At 43.4% G+C, this 23,982-nt stretch overlaps 2 protein-coding genes across 4 annotated transcripts in view; one reads left to right on the top strand and one right to left on the bottom strand.

The window, feature by feature from the left end:
- CMSS1 (cms1 ribosomal small subunit homolog) overlaps positions 1–23,982 on the top strand; it is a 417,726-nt gene that overhangs the window by 130,660 nt on the left and 263,084 nt on the right. The gene's annotated exons all lie outside the window — the stretch shown is intronic.
- Positions 1–23,982, bottom strand: part of FILIP1L (filamin A interacting protein 1 like) — a 343,045-nt gene that overhangs the window by 125,662 nt on the left and 193,401 nt on the right. For all 3 annotated transcript variants that reach the window (XR_002086599.2, XM_019476094.2, XM_019476091.2), the window contains exons 3-5: positions 14,593–14,614; positions 12,475–12,760; positions 6,835–7,008 (exon numbers count right to left, since the gene is read on the bottom strand). Coding sequence is in view for 2 of the 3 variants with exons in the window: in XM_019476094.2 (XP_019331639.1) it covers positions 6,835–7,008; positions 12,475–12,744 (444 nt within the window). In the remaining variant the exon portion in view is untranslated. The remainder of the gene's footprint in view (positions 1–6,834; positions 7,009–12,474; positions 12,761–14,592; positions 14,615–23,982) is intronic.

Genomic DNA, 23,982 nt, shown 5'->3' on the forward strand with positions numbered 1-23,982 from the left:
GGTTTCAGATAAGAAAACATTTTACCTAATTCAGATATGCTTATTTTTCTGAGTAAACGAAGATCTCATCTTACAGTAGCTTTGGCTCCATTTTATCATAACTTACACAGATGTAGTAAATTGATTTAAAACTTCAGCCTGAAGTCCATATTTTCCTCCTCCCTACTTTCCCACTGACCTGTTGGCTCTGGTGCTTTCTACTGGTTTGCAGTGACAACCATTCTTTCTATTCGAATGTGACCTGAGATTGGTCTGACAGTTTAGGGTCTTATGACAAGGGCAATAGTATTATTTTAACTTCAGTTTGATGGTTTGAAGCAAGGGTGATATTGAGATTTTCTTCCTCTGAGAAGAGATTTCTTTTTGCACGAGGTACATCTGGAGGAAAATAAAATGATAGACTGTCTACTGTAGCCTGCTTGCTTGCTAGCCAGAATGTGAGATTTTTTTTTTAGTGACTGACTTCAGTAAATACACACTCAATAGTTTTTTCATGCGTTTCCCAACCATAGTATGTGGTGGAGCAACCCATTCAGCAAGTTCTCTTCTCTGAAAAATAATTTAACCCAATCAGATGGTAAATGGAAAACTCCCTAGCCTGGGGTTCTTATTGCTTCTTTCTGCCTATAAACAGGTGTTGCTATAGCCCTTTTCATAAACGTATGTGACAAAATGGTTGGAGGGGTGGGGGAGAGAGATGTGGGCAGGATGGAGTTGAAAATAATCCTTTATTTGCTGCAGAGTAAACGCAGCGTAGTGGGAGGCAGGGAAGAAGAAAAATGTAAACTTCCCTTGCTTTTCTTTTTTTAAAATGAGTATTCCAAAAGTAAAAATATTTCAACTATTCTTGTGCTACAAAATGGGGAAATGGAAGAGCTTTTTTGAATTCCATCAAAATCTTTCCTTTTTCCCCCTGAAAATTCTGAAATATTTGTCCATTTCTCGGAGCAGGTGATCTACATTGCACAGCTTCTGCATCTAATTGGCAAAAGTTTCATCTGCACATTGCTGAAGTCCATGGATAGTCATCCCACGCACAGATAAGAATCTTCTGACTAGCTTTAAGGCTTAAATGTTGGCTTTAAACAAACATCCTCATTGCTTTGGTGTAGGAGTCAGAAACCCATAGCCTGTGGGTAGGATCCAGCCTGCAAAGGTGTTATCCAGTCTTCGTTTTAGTAACAGTGTGTCAAACCCTTGTTGCTGCCCCAGCTGCCCGATTGATTCTGCATTTTACTAAAACTGCACTGATTCCCTGCTGCCGCTCCAGTCACCCTAACTGTGCGGAGGGCCACTGTCTCACCTCTCCTAATCCAACCCCTCTTTACCATTGCCCCTGAATTAAGTGCCCCAGTTGTTCCTTGCCACAGTTTTTGGCAGCATGTTTTTCAGCAGAGCAGCTCTGTGCATGCAACTGGGACACTTGTGGTGGTACCACAAGATTGGTGGGCCTGTAGTGGCAGCTGAGTTGTGAGGGCTGGCCCCCCATGAAGAAAAGATTGCTGACCGCTGCTTTGCTGCACTGAATTAGCATACGTAAGTGGGCAGTGTGTCTTTCCTGAGGACAGTAGTAAGGCACTGTCATTGATGCAAGGGCAGGTTGGAGAACAGGCCCACAAGGTGGTAGAAGACTGGATGTTTTGGGGCATGTTTCTTCATGGACAGAGAAGGGTCATAGCATTCACCTACTGGTCACGGTTCCCAAAGAGAAGACCTACAGGTAGCTGAATTCATTCAGTCCAGCTGAGTGAGCGGTCACAGGGTGCTGCAAGTCTGGGGACCTGGGTTGGGAGAGTTGTGGGATCTCACTACAATCCCAGCGTAAGAATTCTCCTACAGCACTGCTGCTCACTTCACCCTTTGCTCACATGCTGCATCTGTATACCATGCTCCACTATGCAGTCCCCCAAAGAGCCCTGAGACAACTAATGAGCAGCCTCCTAAATGTCCTCTGCTGAAAACATGTTTATAAATCTTAATGAAATGATGCATTGTTTTGTTTTTTCTAGTCATGTATTATTTTGTGGGTTTTATTTTTTTTGCTAGAACTAATAGTTGAACATGCACAATGGAAAATGAGAAAGGCTACTTCTTACGTAACTCTGAATAGTTTCACAAGCTAAAAATTCACTGGAATTTAATCATTTAAAAACAGTTTGCCACCCACTTGTATCTTAAGTCTAAACAGAATAGCATGCCGCATATCCGCTGTGCTACAGTTGGACTGTCTCTCTCTCTCTCTCTAGACTGTTTTGTGGCACTGGGCCAGTGTAAAATCTGACTGAGCTGCTTTTTTATATAAACCCAGTTTTCAGTGAAATATTGTTCCCATTAATAGTGCTATTGTGGTTGGGGTGTGTGTGCATATATATAATTTTGGGTTTAAAATTATAGGAGATTCGAGTCTTCCTGAATATGTATCAACTTTTTTTCCTCTCCTTTTCAACATACTTAAAGCCAAAATCATATTTACACAATTGTCTGCTTGTCCCAACTGCTGGTCTACCAACATTATTGTTACTTGCTGCTCCAGTGACTGTAATCCCTGGACACTTCAGATGCCAATCAAAGAAGGAAAGCAACCTGTGGGCAAGTCTTGCAACATGCTACAAAGATGTCATTTAACATCCTTTGTTAAAAAAATGATGAGAATGCACCATGCTCCAGGCTGATGGCCATTTGGTATAAAAAATGGATTAAAGCTGGAACAAGGCCAGAGAGATGTCAAATTTAAACCCACAATCTGAAGATGTTGGGGGAGGGGGCTCATAGCAGGTGACATGGTTGACAAATCTTAGTGTTAGGACTCTTTAAAGCATCAAAAAAAGGGGGGGAGGCAATAGCAAATAGCTGCTTTTTCAAACAGTGAGGCCTCCACCCCTCCAACCATCTATAATTAATCTATTTGATGAAGTGAGCTTCAGCCCACAAAAGCTTGTGCTGTCTCTATACAGGCAACCCTTGCTTAGCGCTCTTAATTGGTTCCTGAAAAACCAAGCATTAAGTGAAACCGAAAGTATTTGACAACCCAAGATGGCGACTGCAGGTGTTTTTAATGACCCAAGATGGCAACTACAAGCATATAACAAAACTCGCCGAGCGATAAGCGAAATCAGGTATTGATTTAAAATGAGCATTGTAGTGAAATAGTGCTAACTGAAACAGCATTAAGTGGGGGTTGCCTGTATATCTTATTTAGTCAGTCTGTAAAGGTGCATACCTACCTTGCCTTCTAATGTATCAGGATCCATGGAGGATCCGAAACTTAACGTGGCGTTTTAGTTATATAGTATAAGTACATTAAAATCAATAATGAGAGAACGCTGTTAATCTTCCTTTCCCCCTTCTCTTCCCACCTTCTTTTTTTTTTTTTTTAAATTCCATTTTCAAAGGTAAGACTTCTTTTAGGTACCAGCTAATCTGAAGCAGGTGTTGTTTGTATCCATCCTCTAGCATGCAAGTAGGCAGACAAGGCTAGTAGGTGAAACACTGAAGACAGATGTTAGTAACCTTGTTAAACGTGCTATTGGAAAGCAGTCATATACTGCACTGATGAGGCTGATGCAGGAAATGGCACAGAACAGAATCTTCTTTAGGTAGTTCTCTTGCACTGAGAAGATGGTGGGGTGATGGGTGGAATTTTTGATGTTATAAACCAAGGGGAAAGTCCTTTCAGGCCTTTGTATGCAAAAACAAAATAAAATGACATTGTCTTTTTCTTTAAGGGGTGTAGGTCGTAGCTGTGTGTTGGTCTAAGGACACAGGCAGACAAGGTTCTTTGGGTAAATGTTATCTTTTATTAGACCAAATCAAGTAGTTGGAAAAATTCTACTTTTGAAGTTTTCGATACCCTTCCTCTTTTCTGTTAAGGCCTTTTCCCTTTAAGCCCTTTTAAATATGAATGGGTTTATTACATGTTAACAGCAACTGGTAAGAACAAACTTGTCTGGCATTTCTGCAGAGAAATGACTTAAAAATAAATATGGCCTGATAAACTCATAGTTTATTAAAAAAAAAAAATCCTTCAAATCCAAGTAAGACAGGTTTTTTGGATATGCTTGAATCAGCATGAGCTTTGCAAAGGAGAGTTGGCTGTTGTTCTGCACTCTGTTAAATGTCTTAGTCCCCATGAAATGAATTGCCTGAGTTCTGTTTCTAGTGAACTACCTGTCCAAGCAGGAAATGCTGCTGCAGCAGTTCATGAGGCAGTTTGCAGTTGTAAAGATGGGTAGGATGAACTGGGAGGATCCTCAAACTTTTCAAGATCACGAGGAGGCCTAGCTCCCTGTCCCTTACCATGTCTTTGTAAATTCTTCCCATTAGGGCGAAAGCAATGCATTTTTCTTGTTGTTGGGCAAGAAAAATGCATTACTTTGTTCCCGCCTGCCGCTTAATCAGACTTAAATTTTAAGTCAGCACACATTTTTAAATTAATTCAAGTATCCTCTGCTTAAACCTTTTCTAGATTTTGGTTCATGTCACAACTCTCTCACAGTTGTCATTTTACTGGAGTGTTTTTATCCCAAGCCCAAGAATAGCAGAGATTTTGGAGGTCAGGGTGGAGGTACATTGCCAGAGCTTCAGAGAAGGGTTCACACAGCTCTTTCCCACAGTCTGGTTATAACAAGGGATTGCCTGTTCCACATTTTTCATAAACATTTACCAAAAAAAAAAAAAGAACAAAAACCCCATGAACACAAACTAAATTCATCCTTAAAACTCAAAATACAAAAATTATTCAAAATGTACTTTTGAGTTTGTCAGTATTTTGGTTTACTGAAAAGTGCTGAGTACCAGGGATCTTTGCACCGTTTCTATCCTGTTTACTTCTACCTTTGTAATTGCATAGTTCAATGGTATTAGAAATCCTTTTTTTGCCATTAATGTTAGAAAGAAAATGCCTGTATAAACTTATGCAAAATAGGAGACCAAACATATATTTTTAAACTTGTTTTGGATTGCTCTTCAAATCATTTCCATTCAAAGTTCCTATGACATAATGCAACAGAGTTTTAAAATAAATTACTTCTGCAATCAAATTTTATCTGTTTTAGATTACAGCCAGAGATTTTAACCTTTTGAGTCTCTCAAATAAGTCCTGACCTTTTGTTGACATTATTTTCTGTGAACTGAACTCTGCATCCCTGCTTTCATTTCTGTTGAAAAGCCTGGAAAACACTTGGTCGGAGAATTTTATTCATGACACTTTTTAATTATAATGCTCTGTAATAAGCAATGTGCTAAGACTGCATTTTAAAGGGAAGGGGAAAATATTTGTAGAATACACATTCAGATAAGAAGGTTTAAAAATAAAATCTAAATGTTACATATGAGAGGGCACAGTTTAAATCCTGGTAAGTGGTATTGAGAAAGAGAATGCTTTTGTTACTCCAAACTAAATATTATTTAAGTATCAGCATATTACATTTAGGGCTTAATGGGGTTTCTAAGTGATAGAGTTTTGAATAAAAGGTAGAGATTCTGGATTTTACAGCTTTTTGTGTGCCCATCACTCTCTCATTGAATGAGTTGAGTGGGAACTTTGGGTACCCAATCCAGGCTAAGCCCTAGGGGCCAGGTTAACTTGCAGGAAAACTGCAGTAAACTACAGGAGGTATCAATTAAAACTGCTTGCATCAGCTATGGCTTTGATTCTTCAAAAAGTAAATTGTTGCATTGAATGCTGTAGATGTTAGACTGATTTTTTTCAAAGCTCTGGGTAGATGTTAATAACCCCTTATTATTCCCAGTGTGAAGAAAGTATGTGTTGTTAACCCCATTTTTCATTTGAGGTAAACAAACACCTATTGCGGCTGAGCCCACTGCCTGCAGTGCTGCTTCATTTGCTGAATATGGGTCTGAATTTTTTTCCCCAGAGAGTTTAAATTGCTGCAGGGTCATCTAGATTAGAAAAAAGTTGCGGACGCCAGGATGAAAATTGAGGAAGCCTTGAGTCTCCACTTCTTTTTTTGCTCAGTCAATTCATGCTGCAGTAGGGTCAGAGTGTAGTAGCTGTGTAGTAGCTTGCCCAAGAAATGTAAGAGGCAAGGAGTTTTTTTGTGATACCTTTTTGTGGACCAACTGTATTGACCAGTGGATCAGCAACATAGAGCCTATGTGGCCACTGGATCTGGCCCACAGAGCCCGAGGACTTTGCTATGCCCATGCCTGCACCTGGACCAGAGTTAATCAGTGGAAAGCTGCTGTGGGGTTGAGCAACTTCCAGCTGTGCCCTTGTCACCACTGTTGCTTCTCCCTAGCCTCTCCATGGTTGGGGCACAGGAGCAGCTTCCAGATGGCAGGGATTCGTGCCAAGGTAGACAGCTGGAAGCTGTCTCTAAACTGCTGCTGCTTCTATCACCTTCTTTCCCAGCTGCAGCACAGCTTTCAGCTCCCTGGCCCCTGACACAGCTCCCCTCGGGGTGGAAGATGTACCTGTGCCCCAGCCTGGGAAGCGGTGGCTGGGAGAATCAGCAGCAGTGCAGGTGCAGCTCACAGCTGCTTGGCCCCAACAGTGGGTGTGGGGAAAGCCCCCCATTGCTGATGCACCACAGAAGCCATCGAGCCTGCTTTGGACTGATGGTGGGTTGTTCCCACCCATGGCTTGAAAAGGTTGCTGGCCAGTGGTATAGTCAACAACAGTTAATCCAGTGAAAGAGATCATAAAATGACCCTTACTTGCTGAATATGATACTATCTTGTTTACAACAAAATACATTCTGTGCTTTACTCTGCTTCCTGGTATCTCAATATTTTGCTGTATGTTATGAGAATAGCAGCCTTCTCCCACTGAAGTCAACAGGATTTCTGCTACTTCAGACTGTATGTACATACCTCTCCCATAGGTTTTTCATAGATATCCTCTTGCCATTGTGTAGCTTTTGTCTGAATAGCATCTCGTTGGAGTGCTTCTAGCACCTTTTTGGGAGTTACAAAGCCATATTGTGCTTCGAGCAAAGCCAGGTCAATTTTTTCTGCCTTAAGAACCCCTATGACTTCATCTTGAGCCTGCAGAAAGATAAAGTACAAAGTATTACAGTGAACTCATTTTTACATATTGGCATGCTTAGTTTAGTTTACTTTCTGCTCTAACATTAGATAGTAGTTTTTAAAAGTTCATTCAATTATGTGTTTAGTACATCATAAATATTCAGTAAAGTGGAAGCTGCTTAAAACTACCAGAGGAGTATTAGGCTTCGTATTTTCAAAATTGTACTCTTAATGTTTTTAAAGATTTATTAATACAGTGTGAACTCTGATATCCTGATACTCAGTATTTTGTTAAAGATTAGGCAGATTTTAACCCTGCCTTCAGATCAACCCCTACTTTTCCCGATACAAGATTTTAGGATCAAATGGCATTAGCTATTCTTTTTAGATTTTCATGTAGTCTTTGAGCATGCTTTAGGAAGCCCAGCAGTGTTATGTTCTATGTTCACACCAAGTACAAAAGTAACAAGCACCTTTTGTTGTTTAAACCAGCCAAGAGGTACTTGGTTACTACTGTTACATATGCATGTTTCTGCGCTGAAGCTTGTGAGGTACATGGTGCAGAGGATGTGACCTTTCACAACACGCATTCCAAGAGCATGGAATAATGGCAGCTCTTTAAAACAAGATTAATTGCCTTTGAAGCAGGTAGTAGTGGCTGGTGTATGTATCTGCAAAAGAGCGAGTGAGGGACTATTTATTAGGTATTACATATAAAATACATAAGACAGGGTTTTCAGAAGTAAGTTATATTGGGTTCCTCAATTTGTGCACTCCTATTTTAAGGTATTGTAAATGGTCAGAATTTATAGAAGGTGCCAAGCCTTGCTGTATGAACACCATGCCTCGGGCACCCAAAAATCAGAACACGTTTTGAAGATGTTGGCTTTTGTAGACCCTGTATATGTAATGTATGTGTTTTGCTTTATATGGAAAATATTTGCCAACATGTTCTCACAAGGGAGAAGACTGCAAATATGTCACCTTTGTCATGCTTTTTCATAAATTCTGGCACAAGCCAGCAGGTACATGCATTTTATTATTTTATAGTTACTCTGTAACAGTCCTCACAGTGGGAGCATATTGCATGTGTTTGTGGGGCTTTGAGAATGTTTGAAAGCAGCCGTATACTATACATAAATAAAAATTTGAAAAATTGCATTTTTAGTTTCATGGTTGCAGGTGTTAGGAATTGAAGAAGGGAAGTGGGCATTCATAGATTCATAGATTGTAAGGCCAAGGCCAGAAGGGACCTTGGAAGATCATTGGGTCCAACCCCCTGCACCAAGCAGGAAAGATAACTGGGGGTCAGGTGACCCCAGCAAGGTGATCATCCAGTCTCCTCTTGAAGATTTCCAGGGTATGTGATTGCGCCACCTCTGGAGGGAGCTTATTCCAGTCTGGACACCCTAACTGTGAAGAAGTTTTTCCTAATGTTAAGTCTGAATCGGATTTGCAGGAGTTTGTGGCCATTACTTCTGGTTTTCCCCTTGGGTGCCCTGGTGAACAGTTGCTTACTGGGCCCTTGATGTAGCGGTAAGCGGTGTAGCGTTAAGCTGCTACCAGGTCCCCTCTCAGTCTTCTTTCCTTCAGGCTGAAGAGTCCAAGATCCCTCAGCCTTTCCTCATATGGCTTGTCTTTTAAGACTCTGATCATATGGGTGGCTCTTCTTTGGACTCTCTCAAGCTTGTCTACCTCCTTGTTGAAGTACAGTGCTCAGAACTAGACGCAGTACTCCAGCTGCAGTCTCACCAATGCTGAGTAGAGTGGAAGATTCACCTTCTTGGTTTTGCTGGAGATGCATTGATTGATGCATGCAGGAGTATTATTTGCCCTACTGGCTACCGCATCACACTGCCGGCTCATATTCATACTGTGGTCTGTTATTACCCCCAGGTCCCTCTCATCCGTGGTGCTAGTCAGTTTGGTGCTGCCAAGCCTGTAGGTGTGTTGGGGGTTGCTCATCCCGAGGTGGAGCACTTCACATTTCTGAACGTTGAACTTCCATCAGATTCCGATCTGCCCAACTTGCTAGCCTGTCTAGATCTGCCTGTATCTGTAGCCTATATTCAAGCGTGTCCATGCTTCCCCATAACTTGGTGTCATCCATGAACTTGTCCAGTGAGCTCTTCACCCCCACATCCAAATCATTGATGAAGATGTTGAAAAATACTGGATCGAGCACCGACTCCTGTGGGACACTGCTATCTACTTCTCACCAGGATGACACAGATCCATTCACTACGACTCTCTGGGTCCTATCCTGCAGTCAGTTTCTCACCCACCTGACTGTCTTGGAGTTAAGCTCACAATCCTCCAATTTTCTCATGGGGTATTCTAGTGGGATACTACATCAGAGGCCTTTTGCAAGTCAAGGTATACAATATCAATACTTTTAACTCTAGTATTGACTTTTCCTTCAACATGTTTTGAGTTAATGCAGAAATGAAGTCATTTAAAAACATTTTATACTAAACCTCTAAGAAAAAAAACTGGCAATGACATAATCTTAAACCGTACTCTTCTACCGGTTATACTCGTGGTGCTTTATCACAAGCATGATGCTGGTGTTTTAGAGACTCAAATCCTAGAGTCATGCTGCTTCATGAGAATCTTTGGCTAAAAAATAAATTAAAATAAAACAAAAACTTCTCTATTTTTCTAGTTGATGAAGAAAAGCTGAAAAAATTATATAAATCAGGGGTGTCTAACTGGGAGCCTATGAGGGGTTAACAGGCAGCACACAGGCTTCCTTCTAGCCACTGCTGCCTCCATTGCTCCAGTGGTTGTGTAGGGCGGTACAGCATGACAGGAGGCCTGATGAGCTTATTGACCACATGTCAGTGCCAGCAGGGCTACTTGTGTGCTGAGGGGATTGTGCTTCTTGCAGGGTGGTGGTCCTGGGGAGCCCGTGTGGCCCCTGTAGCATGCAGCCCATGTGTGGCCTTGGGCCTGCAACCTGTGCTGCATGCTGCCTTTATGCCTCTGAAACTGGATGGCCCCGATTTAAATGAACCCTCAGGAAACAGAAAGTAAAGATGAAAAATATTTATTGTTTTATTTTGGATATCAATTCATTTTGAAGTCAAATTCATGTTCTTTCTGTGGGATGACTTTTATTTTTTTGGGGTTTTTTTATTTTGATTTTGATAATACTGTACACTGGAATAATCAGGAATTAAAAAATGATTTTTCACCTTTTTCTGCAGAAGTATTTTCACTTGAACTCAAAGGCAAAATTAAAATACTGTGGTGGCCCCAATATGTTCCTATTTTTTGCTTCTTCTATTCAAACATACTCAAAGGTTTGAATATTTCTTTAAAGTGAAAGGAGATGGAGTGAGAGATGTCTTTATATAAAACTGCCTGGAAAATCAGGGTTTGCAAGTGGTGTGCACAACCTTGGTTACTGTATGCATTTATTATGTAACATTTACATAATATTGCATAATAATGGATGGAAGGAATTATACCTATACACACATATATATACATACTACTTCAGATGGCATTTGAGGTGGTCAAAGGTACAGACATGGGTTTATCACATAGTCCTACAGTTTATGATCTGGTTATAACCTGTATATTTTTATTCTTTATATTCTATTTATTATTTGTTATTTTACACACACACACACACACACACACACACAGAGGTTATAACCAGATCATAAACTGCAGAACTATGTGATAAATTCATATCTGTACCTTTGACCACTTCACATGCCATCTGCTCTCAAACATACCAAACTTCTGAGCAGTTTTAAACAGCTGTTATTACTTTCATTAAATCAGCCTGCCACAGAAATTTCTCCTTTCTTCTCTGCAAATATGAACATCCGTTCTTACTCCCATGGTGGGCAACAGTCAGTACTAGGGCACTTGCAAGTTTAGGCAAGTTACAACTTTAAAATCCATTCTCTTGTAGCTCTCCTAGGACTAAGTGAGGTCCTGAGATAAAGAGTACATATTTTAGGACACTTTGGGTGCATGTACATGAAACACTTTACTGTGCAGTAGAGAAAATTTGTTCCTGATCAGTCTGGCAGCAGGAGGTGAGAGATTGCTTCCTTCCCCTGGGAGCTGCCTGCTGCTGGGGCAGGTTCTACCACCAGAGCTGGGGCAGGGATGGTGTTCCCCTGCCCCAGCATCCCTGTGATCATGGAGCAGGGGCAGGGAGCTCCCTGCATAGGGAGAGTTCCCTGGCCAGGTTGGAGCTGGCTGAGACCTGCCCCTGATGGGAACAGTACCCGGCCAGCCTCAGGTTGTACAGAAAGACTGCACATACAGCCTGGAGTTGACTGGGGCCTTCCTGTTTTGGGCAGTCCTGAGCCAGCTCTGGGCTACATGTTCAGACTTTCCCATGCAGCCCAGGGGTGAATGGGAATTATCCCAGGCAGGGGCAGGTCCCAGCCTCATAGATTTTTCCCAGCCCTATGCCCAGATTGGGCAATTAAGGCACAGGCTTGGAAAGAGCTGTGGGGGAGGGGTAGGTCCCAGCCCCATGCCCTGATCTGCAGATGGGGCAGCTAGCAGTGAGGCCCCAGCTGGGAAGGGAATCTGCAGCTCTTTCCAAGCCCCCTGCCCCCGATTGAGGAGCCAGGGCCAGGACCTCCCTGTTGCTGGGGCAGGGAGACATTATCCCTGCCTGGGCTCTGCCATCAGGGCCCACCCCAGTAGCAGGCAGCTCCCAGGGGCAGGGAGCAATCTGCCAGTCCCCGCCAGGAGACGGCTGTTTGTTTCCTGGCCCTGTGCTCCTTAGCCCCTGGGCTAACACCCAGGGGAAGCCTAGAGCTCCCACTGACTGCTGCAGGGGGCCAGTGTAGGGCCAAAGCAGGCAGGAGCAACTGCTGCCAGGAGCAGCATATCTGTTACCAAATGGGTGCACGTGTAGATGCCTGCCTAGGTTGGGTTTACTCCAAAGTAAATTACTCTGGAGTAAACCCATCCAGTAGCATATTCACATGTAGATGTGCCCTTTAAAGGGTTATTTTACTTCTCCTTAGCCCTGTAGAACTCAGAGTAAGCAGTGCACATATCTTTACGAGAAAAGGGATCCTGATAATAGCTCCAATAAAAGTTTTTGGTCTCCAAAGGCATTCATATAATAACTTTTTCTATAACAAATGTCATAGACTACATGGTGAGAGGGGATTGCGTGGTATAAACTTTTTATTGGTTCTCCATTTTCAGAGAACTATTAAAAGTTGCATTACAAAGATTTTCGCATTGTGTCAACTGATGTATTTTAAGTTTTAATATGTTTTGGGATAAGTTGTGAAGATCTCTGACTTTTTCTGGTATTTGGATGTATTTTTACAATTTTGCATTTGTGCTTGTGCAATACTTTAAAAGGACACAGTGTCTAAAAATGAAGAAAACACAAACAAAAGAAGCACCATCCATTTTCAATAGATGATATACAGATGATAGACTATGTATAAGAGGTGAATTTACGGAATATAAAACGAGAAAATAATTCACCTGCAATTCACCCTCAAGGACACTGAGAAGAAATAGGAGATCATCTCGAGAGAGGTCCTCTCCTTTCTTGGAATAGCTTCTTTGTTTATTTTCAGACCTGGGGCTTCTTAGTATAGTACTGCTTTGTGCTGTATAGTCATTTTCCTTCTTTCCCTGTTTTGTATTTACTATCCCCGTGAAAACAGTATCTTCCTTATGGTGATCTCTTTGCCTTTGGTGACACTGTTTTGATTTGTCTGGAATTTCTGTGCTGTTACTTCTGGAGCGCATTTTTATATCTCTGAAACTATAGAGAAGAGAGAAAAATTAAATATCTCAATAATTAGTTTGTAGCAAATGTCTGGTATTTATGCAGAGTGTAATTCAGCCCAGAATAGAAGTGGGCCTAAAATCCTGCGCTAAGAGTATAAATGGTCCATAGGACCTTGTGTGAAACCACTGCACTGAGATTAATATTGCCCTGACATCTAAAATACCAGTCTTGAGTTATGTATTGAGTCTTATAAAGGCCCTCTGCTCTGGGGTGAGTTTCATTGTGATAAACAGAAAGCTTCACTCCATACTCATGCTCCAGTGATGGGGGGGAAGTGGTATTTTGTATTGCATAATACCCCAATTTTAGTGTTAAATATAGAGAGGTGGTTGGTTGTGTTAGTCGGGAGCCAGGCAGAAGGTAGGGCAGGGTGGCATTGTAAAGACATGGTCACACATAAGGCACAGGCAGAAGTTATATTTGTTGTGCTCTGCAACTGTGCTGTGATAGAAGTGCATGGCTGCAGAGCACTTTAAAAGTGCCCGATTAAGGGACAAATTAACCCTATTTTAATAAAGGTTCAGGTGAAGACACTCCAAAGTGGAGCACCTTCATTAACTTCTGTTTGTCCCTGCCTGGGAGCAGAACTGGGCTGATGCAGTCCAGCCCTGCCCCCATTGCTGTCTTCTGGATTGAAGCAGGGGAGGGGAGGAGAGAGAGCTCCATCCAGGGGTTTGCCCAGCCTGTGCTGGAGGGTGGGGTGGGTAGATTTCCCGAGTTGGGGTGCTCCAATCCACACTCCCCACCCTCCAGTGCAGGCTGGGCAAACTCCAGATGGAGCTCCCTCCCCTCCTCCCACCCCCCTATCCTAAAGACAGCACTGGAGCTGGAAGGGAGGGAGTGGGGCTAGGGGAGAGACAGGCAGACATCAGCCTCTCTCCTCTGGATTGGCTCCAAAGTGGAGCTTGATTTCCTCTCTTGCCCTCCCCCTTCTTTCCCCCCACCCCATTTCCCCTACCAAACAGTGAATGTCTGTTGAGTCGGCAGGTTGTTGTAACTTATGACACCTTCTGTGAAGTGCCATGAGTTAGAGGGGAGCTGCACATCTGTCAGTGGTTACTGTGCTTGGAATGGTTGAAATGCAGTTTAAACCTGAAGCTGGCAGGCATAGAAGCCTGTTAAATTGGTTTAAAGCCTCCTGGAATGGTTCAAAATATACCTCAAAAATCAAGTACCAGCTTACAGTGCTCTGGTTCAGTGTTAAGTGTGGACACCAAGCATTTGATGGCATAGGCTTGGTCAGTCCTTCAGGTATCCCATACTTTTTCTTGCCCCCTCTCCCCTGACTCTGGTATCCAACTGGCCACTCTGGTATGCAGCCACAACTCTTCTGTTCCCCCTCTTTTTAACTTTTGTTGGTACTTTTTATCAATGAGCTCCCTTGCACTGCTTGTTCAATAAAAGCTATCTTTCTGACCACCAAATCTGTCCTCACTCCCTGCTTGACCACTTAAAATGTGAAGTGGTGACAGAGCAGGACGGTGGGTGGCGGCCGCCACCACCATGTACAAACTCCTGGTTAATGGAATTTCTGCTTAGTTAAATGATGGAGAGCAGAGATTTTACTGTATTTTTGTGCATGCCATAAAAATACCAAATCAGATATTTTTTTCTGTGCATTTTTTAGTATTTTTAGTGCCCTTTCCATCATTATTTAATTCTCATGTGGGATTTTTGTAGGAGCAATAGCACTTCAAGGACTATCCAGAGCTGTCAAATTTATCTCCAGGGAAAAAGCTGTTTTTTCCTAAAACGGAACTTGAAAATTTGGCATCAATTTATAATCTGAACAGTATATTACTCACTTTTTGTAAAGTCCTTCAAGAGCTGAAAGGGAAAAGTGAAATATAAGCATCAAGTATTGTTAAAATAAGACCTTACAGTACTTTATCACCCTACTGCAGGCCCCATGTAGTCTCCCACCTCTGCTTCCCTCCTCTCCAGTTATTCTTCATGAGGGTTGCTTAAGATGAGAAGGTCAGAACAAGGAAGGATGGTGCTAAAATGTGCAAGCAGTATCTAATGACTTTAGACTTCACCTTAGAATGTCTCTTCTGTGACTGAAAAGGGATGAATCGGGGAGTTTTGGCTTGTTTGTTCTCTTCCTGCACATTTTGAGTATAACATATGTGGAAGAAGGGACTGGGATTTAACTTGTTACTGCAGACAGTTTTCATGTTTAAGAAGCCAGCAAAAAATTGCTGCAGAATTGGGAAAAAGTAGACCTCATCCATCCACCTTGAAATTCTTCCCTTTCTCTTTCAGATGGTTAGAAAACCTTTTCTCCTCCTAGTTCAACATGGTCTAATGGCTGAGTCTTGCAGTGCCCTAGACAGTTTAGAAAGAACATTGGCTGTGCCATTGTCACCACTGCAGAGAGATAATCCACTGTACTGCATATCAAGTTGGTTTTCTGTAAGATTACTCTGCTTGTGAATGATCCCAGTGTACCTTGTAAATTGGAAGAATGTCATTTTAAACTTTACACTTGTGCTTTTTACCATTTTTACATTTACCAACTTTTTCCATCTGCATGAAAATTAATTAACAGAAACTATTTTTTAGGGGTCAGGATTTTAATAGTCCCATGAAGTTTCTGAATATCAATTGTTTCCCGGCACCCTGAAGGGTCTGTCATCTTTCCAAAGCCAGGGCTTTGAGTGTTAGCTTAATGAGTGGAAACATTTTCTCTTTGCATGTCTGTCTCAACCAGTCTGCATTACAATGATTGTGTTAAGGCAACCCAGTTACAGCAGAAATGACTTGCAACATGGTTAAAAATATATTCTTCCCATATGTAGTGTAGGTGGTAGTTCATGGTGTAGAGGCAATGTTAGCCTCATCTCAGATCTCTTCTAGAGGACGGAGCTTTCTATAGTGCTGCATTTTGTCTTGGAGGTAATTCAGGCTGTAAAATATATCTCAAATTCAAAATGTGTGTGTGTCCATAAGGTGACACATACATATTGACTTTTTTAAACCTTTATTACAAATTTGTTGTAAAAAAACCCCCCAAAAGGTAAAAGTGCAAATGTGTGCAGTCCTCCCAGCAACAAAAAAGCATGGCATAAGAGATTGAATCCCCTTCCCCCCCAATACCCTTCATGGGGTTACATGTTTAGGACTAGCTGTACATCTTCCATCTTTTAGTGTGCGTCCCCTTGATGGACCAGCATGACACAAACTGGTTCACATTTTGTTGCAAGGTGAAGTGTCCAAACTCAAATGTGATGTGTGCCTAGACTAAGAAATGGAAGAGTTGGAGGATGTCATTGAAGTAGGCCCCCACGAGTTGGCTTCTTCAGCTTTTCAGGGTTACCATCTTGGCCTAGCCCAGCAGGAAATTGGCCAGGCAGAGCATGCTCCCCTTGGCTGTTCAGTATAGGATAGTGAAAATATACATGGTCTCAGAGAAACATAAGTCTAGTGTGCCAAAGAGGTTTCTGTGGTCAGCAAAGAATGGCTGCAGCCGGGGGCAGTCTACAGAGATATGGAAGAGTTCAGGAAGGTGTTTCTTCCACCTCCTCCTCACAGAAAGAGCAGGCCACCAAAACTGTTGGGTCTAGGTGGTGGACAAAGAGGTGCCTATGGCTGAGGCTCTGTGAAGCAGTTGCCACTGGAGGTCACCTGTTCTCTTGGCAGTGGGCAGCTTGTACAGGGTGGCATTGCTCTTGTGTTGCTGCCTGTAGTCTCTGTCTGTAGGTTATGTCAAGGTGGACAGTGAAGACATGGGCATGATTCACTTTTGACTTGCCATGGGTACAGTGCCTTCCCAGACGGGATCATAGAGCAGATCCCACCAATGTTCTCGTTGGGCACAGGCGGGGACAGCAGGAAGCTGGCCTGCCACTTTCCCAATTCTCCATGGTTGGAAAAATAGGCAGCAGTGGAAGGGGGCAGGGTTTGTCTAGCAAGCTGCCATTAGGGAGGGCTTACTGTGTGCAAAGGTGGTTATACAGGGCAGCAAGTGCATCTGTGGGGACAGCAGTTTTCACTTCAGCCAAGAGGTACAAAGCAAAGTGGACAGAGTACAGGCCCAGCTGGTTGGCTGATGCTTTTGCTGAGTGCCAGGGGAACTGAACTAAGTTGAGGAGGTGGATCAGCTTGATGGTGTGTGACCATACCAGGGAAGCAATGAGGTTTCCAGAAGCTTCGCTTCGTGTCCCTGCTGCTAGGATAGATTATGGACCAGGGGCTCCTGCAGCAGCTCTAGAAGTTGCAGGTGCTTGTCCTGGGGTCTCAGTCAGAAGGAGGTCCAACAGGCCTGGCAAGGCTATGGTGGAAGTGTGGGAGGGCATCCCAATTCAGATGATCGGGTGTTCAAGAGGATATTCCTCTGTACCATTAGCTAGAATGGTACCGTAGCCCAGAGTGAAAGCTGGTAGCAGGTGTTAGAGAAGAGGAGGAGGGCTGGTGCAAGGTAGGCCCCTTGCAGCAATGCTCCTGCTGGCTGGGTAGGCATTCACTGTCTTTGCATTATGTAGGATCTGCATCCCTGGCAGTGGTTTTCAGAGGCATCTTGTTTTCTGTGGCAGGGTGATTATGCTCCTGCTTACCTGATGCAGTGCAGCTCTGTAGACCTGTGCTGGTCTCACTGACAGAGAATTGAGAGCATTTTTTACTGCTGCCTTCACTTGCTCTCACTCCTGCTCTTGCTTGCTCCTGTTGGGAAGTAATTTCTTGAAATAAGCCAGGGATTTTATGTCCTCTACTCTTTGTGCTTTTAAAAGAAGTTGCTCTTTTATCTCCAAACATGTAAGCTACCTTTTACATTTAAAGAAGAAATCCTGCGTTCATTGATGGACAAGTAATCTGTGGGATCAAAATATGCTTTCCTTAAGAGCCACGTGAACAAACGACTGAATGTTTCTATCGTGTTAACTCAATCTCCACCTTCTCAAGTTGTATTGAAAGGGAGGCGAAACTGCATTTGCCTCTTTGGCAGCAGCAAACAAGCAGGTGGCTCAGAAATCACCACTCTTTTTTTTTTTTTTTTTTAATGGGAAAGACTGAAATATCCTGCAGAGATGACTTCACCATAGACACCAAAGGGCTTTAAGAGACAGCCCTCCATTCCCCCTCTCCCACCCTATTTTTCCCATTTTTCTCTTTAGTACAGATTGACTTATGAACTAACAAATTATCTCACAGGAGCAAATCTTCCATTATTCCCATGGTAAGGATCCTGGATTGTTGAGAGCTTGTCATTCTTTCCAGGAGCCTGTGACTAAGAAAGGAATTATGTGGGTTTTTTTTTTTTAATTTCTTTTAAAGGGATATAGTCAAATTACTTCAACTGAAAGGCAAGCCCCCCCCGGCCCCTCCTATCCCTTTCTTCTCCCCTGAGCAAACCTGCCTTTTTAAAGAGCTGCAGCACTGGGCCAAGGCTTTCTGTCCATGCTGATACTCTGTGAGAGCCTGAATGACCAGAGTCTGACCTTTGGCATGAGGTAACTATCAGGAGGCCCTTATGAAAGAGAAAAGCACCAGCTAGAATTGTCTTTAAGTAAGGGATGGGAAGTGTCTCTTACTAGCGAGAACTGCTACATTTGACAGTCTCAGTAATGCCCCCTGAGGATTTTCCTGGCATCAAAGCTTTCTGGCTTGATATATTTCTATGCTTAATGACTTTTTTCCTTTCCTGCCTGAAGATTGCTGTGCTTTCTGGTAGATCAGCACTACTTCCACAATGAAGCATTTTCTTTTTGGATTGGCTACTGTCCAGAGGACCTGCATGACAACATTGCCATGGCCCATCTCCAGAAGAATGTTTTGGTTTTACCTTAGACGATTATCTCATCAGGGCTATCATCACACTGGTTTTATGGACTGTTTTGGGGTATAGGCCTAGGAATAAATGGAAAGAGAGGGAACAAGCAAGCTTTTTTTTTTCTTGAAACAGGCAACACATGGGCGCTCTCAGGGATTTGGCAAGTGTTTCCATTCCTGTACAGAATCTGCAAGGTAGAGAATTAATTATCCAAGAGAATGAGGTGCAGGGGAGCTTTCCAGCTTGCTCCCTACAGTTGAGCCTCTTGGCAGGATGCATGCAGATACCAGGAAATCAAAGCAAAGGGAGAGAGAGTAAGCAAGCAACTTGAGGTTTTTCTTGCTAATGTAGTTGTGTAACAGCTGGTGCTTGTGTGAACTGGTACTTAATCTTAGTATCTCTTCCAAAATCCTGCATCTCCAGGTCCTGCCAACAGTTCACAGTTCAAGAGATCTGCCTTTAAAAAAACAAATAGAATATTGCACATACTGTACACATGCAGTAACTACATATTTACTGAATTGGAGCCTTTAGTGTACAAATGAGGAGTCTCAAAATTTTTCATCTTAGTAGCAAAACATTTTGAGAATGCCATCATCTCTAGCAATGGTCACAACAGTCACCTTTTCCCTTACTTGGATCACTTCCCTTCTCATTCATGAGTACGTGGACAAGCTCTTGTTCACAAACACTGCTTGCGGATGTTAACCCCCCCCCCCCAAAAAAAAAAGAAAGAAAAAAAAAAGTGCTTTACTGGAAGAAGCAGCATGTTACTTTAACCTGGCTCCACAGTGTCTTTACAGATTGGGCACTTCAGTGGGACTTTTTGGCACTTCTATCTAATAGCTGATTCAATCTATTGATTCAAGCTATTAGATGAAAGTGCCAAAAAAGCCCCACTAAGGCACCCAGTCTATGCAGATGTTGTGTAAACTGGGCCTAAACTAACACAATCCCTCTATTGGGCATGTGCTGGGCTTGGCACAGAGTTTAAAGTAAAGCACTGTTTTTTTGGGCTTTTTTTAAATGTCTACAAGGTGCCATTATTATATTCCTGTTGCATGGTGATTCTCAACCAGGGCATCACAAGATCCTTTCACAGGAGCTGTCCTTCTTGAAGTATGGTGCCCAGAATTGCACGCAGTACTCCAACTGCGGTCTGACCAGCACCCTATAGAGGGGAAATATCACCTCCCTGGACCTATTTGAAGACTGTTATGAGAGTCCCCCTTAGTCTTCTCTTCTCCAAACTAAATAACCCTAGTGCTTTCAGCCTTTCCTCAGAAGTCTTTCCCCAGGCCCCTAATAATTTTTATTGCTCTATGGTGAACTCTACCCAAACTTTTCACATCTTTCTTGAAGATGAAAGTCTCTCACTGGGATTGTAGAGAGGCAGCAGCAAGGCACCAGACTTCCATGCGTAGACCCTGAGATGGTGCAGAGTCACTTGGAAGAACTGGATGCCTTTAAGTCGGCAGGCCCGGATGAGCTCCATCCGAGGGTGCTGAAGGCACTGGCCGACATCATTGCAGAGCCACTGGCGGGAATATTCGAACGCTCATGGCGCATGGGCCAAGTCCCGGAGGACTGGAAAAGGACCAATGTGGTCCCCATTTTCAAGAAGGGGAGGAAGGAGGACCCGGGCAACTATAGGCCAGTCAGTCTCACCTCCATCCTAGGCAAAGTCTTTGAAAAAATTATCAAGGCTCACATATGCGAGAGCCTGGCAGGACAAATTATGCTGAGGGGAAACCATCACGGGTTCGTGGCAGGCAGATCGTGCCTGACCAATCTAGTCTCTTTTTATGACCAGGTTACGAAACGCCTGGACACAGGAGGAGGGATGGATGTCGTGTACTTAGACTTCAGGAAGGCCTTCGATACAGTATCCCACCCCATACTGGTGAACAAGTTAAGAGGCTGTGACTTGGATGACTACACAGTCCGGTGGGTGGCGAATTGGCTGGAGGGTCGCACCCAGAGAGTCATGGTGGATGGGTCGGCTTCGACCTGGAAGGGTGTGGGCAGTGGGGTCCCGACGGGCTCAGTCCTTGGACCGATACTCTTTAATGTCTTCATCAGTGACTTGGACGAGGGAGTGAAATGTACTCTGTCCAAGTTTGCAGATGACACAAAGCTATGGGGAGAAATGGACACGCCGGAGGGCAGGGAACAGTTGCAAGAAGACCTGGACAGGTTAGACAAGTGGGCAGAAAACAACAGAATGCAGTTCAACAAGGAGAAATGCAAAGTGCTGCACCTAGGGAGGAAAAATGTCCAGCACACCTACAGCCTAGGGAATGACCTGCTGGCTGGCATGGAAGTAGAAAGGGATCTTGGAGTCCTAGTGGACTCCAAGATGAACATGAGTTGGCAGTGTGACAAAGCCATCAGAAAAGCCAATGGCACTTTATCGTGCATCAGCAGATGCATGACGAATAGGTCCAAGGAGGTGATACTTCCCCTCTATCGGGCGCTGGTCAGACCACAGTTGGAGTACTGCGTGCAATTCTGGGCGCCGCAATTCAAGAGGGATGCGGATAACCTGGAGAGGGTCCAGAGAAGGGCCACTCGTATGGTTAAGGGCCTGCAGACCAAGCCCTACGACGAGAGACTAGAGAAACTGGACCTTTTCAGCCTCCGCAAGAGAAGGTTGAGAGGCAACCTTGTGGCTGCCTATAAGTTCATCACGGGGGCACAGAAGGGAATTGGTGAGTATTTATTCACCAAGGCGCCCCCAGGGTTTACAAGAAATAATGGCCACAAGCTAGCAGAGAGCAGATTTAGATTGGACATTAGGAGGAACTTCTTCACAGTTCGAGTGGCCAAGGTCTGGAACGGGCTCCCAAGGGAGGTGGTGCTCTCCCCTACCTTGGGGGTCTTCAAGAGGAGGTTAGATAAGCATCTAGCTGGGGTCATCTAGACCCAGCACTCTTTCCTGCCTATGCAGGGGGTCGGACTCAATGATTTATTGAGGTCCCTTCTGACCCTAACATCTATGAACCTATGAAGTGTGGAGCCCAGAACTGGGCACTGTATTTCAAGTGAGGCCTCACCAGCATTGAACAGAGTGGAAGAATTACTTGATTTCCAAGTGACATTCCTGTGAATACAACTCGGAATTGTTGGTTTTTTTGTTGCCAAAAAAAAAAAAAAAAAGCACATTGACAGCTCGTATTCAGCTTATGGTCTACTGAATCTGTGTATCATAAGATGTCTACTTTCCCCAGATCTGTCTTTCTACTTTCCTATGATCAGTAATTGTAGTACTGCAGCCTCGCTAGTCATTCCTCAGTTTGTATTTGTGCGTGCAATTATTCTGTCTCAAGTGTAGGACTTTGCACTTGTGCTTGTTGAATCTCATCTGATTGATTGCAGACCATTTCTCCAGCCTATCCAACTCATTCTGCATCTTAGCCCTACCTTGCTAACTCCTACCCAACTCTGTGTTGTCAAAGAATTTGCTAAGCGTGCACTCAATCTCATCACCCAAATCATTGCTGAAGATATTAAACAACAGACCCAGGACAGACCCCTGTGGAACTCCACCTGATACCTCCTCCCATCTATATGTTGAGCCATTGATAACTATTTGTTGAGCATGATGATCCAAATATACCCATGTTACAGTACTTTCATCTAATCTGTATTTCCTTAGCTTGTTAATGAGAATGTTGTGACAGACAGTTTCAAAAGTCTTGCTAAAGCCAAGGCATATCACATCTACTGCTCTCTCATCTAGAGCCTGTTGCTGTATCATAAAAGGAAATCAGGTTGGTCAGGCATGACTTGCTCTTGGTGGATCCAATCTGGCTGTTCCTGATCACATTGTTCTGCTCTAAGTACCTTGCAATAGATTCCTTGAGGATCTGTTCTACAATCTTTCCAGGTATTGAGGTCAGGCTGACTGGTCTGTAGCTCCCCAAATCCTCCTCCTTCCCTTTCTTAAAGATGGGCACTATTTTTTTCCTTTTCCAATCATCTGGGACCTTACCTGATCTCCAAAAGTTCTTGAAGAGGATAACCAGTGGCTCTAAAATTACCTTAGCCAACTTCTTCCGTACCCTAGGTTGCATCCCATCTGGCCCTGCTGATTTAAAGCAGATAGCTTCTCTAAGTAATCCCTAGCCTGCTCTGCTACCTGGCTGTTCGTCTCCTTCCCTATTTTTCTGTGAACATAGTTTTTTCACAGGAAACATAATATTTCATGTCGTGAGGAAGTAATTGGTGAAGATGTCACTGAAACAATGGGGCATGCCAAGATTCGAGAAGGGAGAACCATATACATTCATGATGAAACTTTCCAGGAATGTAAAATAAACTTTAAGAAACAGAAGTACTTTTGGTACTTGGCTTCAGGTTAAGAAATGGGAGTGCTTTTGGTACTTGGCTTCAGGGCATTAGCCAAACTGTTAATTATTAGGTTAGGTAGGATCTGTCCTTGTGAGCAGATCATTCCATTGTTGAACATTGCTAGGTTTGTTGTATTGTTTTCCAGCATCTATTACTGACTACTGTCATTGGCAGAATACTCATCTGTCATAGCAGCTCCAGGACTCGTATCACAAGGCTAGTTGCTTTGAATGCCAAAGGAGAAGTCTAAGATTGTTGTCTTCCAATCTTACTGTAGCCTTGTTATGACAACCATATTGGCCTATATTATGTTAACATGTTGAGGTTCTGGTCAAAATCTGTGTTCCCTTGTTCTAGGCATGGTATGCAGTACACAGAAAGATCTAGTTCTTACTTTGGGGAAAGTAAATAAATAAAAAACTAAAAGTATGTTCCAATATTGTAACTAGACCAACACCACATCTGGTTAAATTCTGACACTTATCTACAGATGCATGTTAAAGGGCAGGTAGGAGACTACGGAACTGCTCCTGTCCTGTTCTGTCTCAACTGCTTTGAAAACACTCTTTACCTTTGGCATTATGAATGTAAGCTTTATATACCTCTTCAGGGTAGAATGCACCCTCCCCTACTGAGATTGCTTGTCCTCTGACATATGAACAGTCACAGAGCAATAGGGCTGGAAGAGACCTCCAGAGGTCATCTAGTTCAGTCCTCTGCCTGAGGCAGGATCATCCCTGTCCAAACCATCCCATACAACCACAAGCTAAACTCTGTGGAAGACTGTTATCAACCCTAACCCAACATAGCCCCAATACTCTGCTCCACCACAGATAAAGCAGGGGAACCATGTGTCGCAGGGCACTAAAGTGCCTGCTCCTTTAAGAGCAGAAATTGCCTAGGGAGAGGGCCCTAGGAGCCAGTCAGAAACCACATGGGTGTAAGTTACTATGGCAGCAGGATAACAAGGGAATTAGCCTGCACCTGTACCTGGTCAGCTGACTGGAAGAAGGCAAGGCCCTGGGCACATATAAACCCCAGGGCTGAGGCCAGCAGGGGTTAGTTCTCTGGC

The sequence above is a fragment of the Alligator mississippiensis genome, chromosome 1 (assembly GCF_030867095.1).
Source record: "Alligator mississippiensis isolate rAllMis1 chromosome 1, rAllMis1, whole genome shotgun sequence".
In the NCBI taxonomy this organism is placed as follows: domain Eukaryota; kingdom Metazoa; phylum Chordata; order Crocodylia; family Alligatoridae; genus Alligator; species Alligator mississippiensis.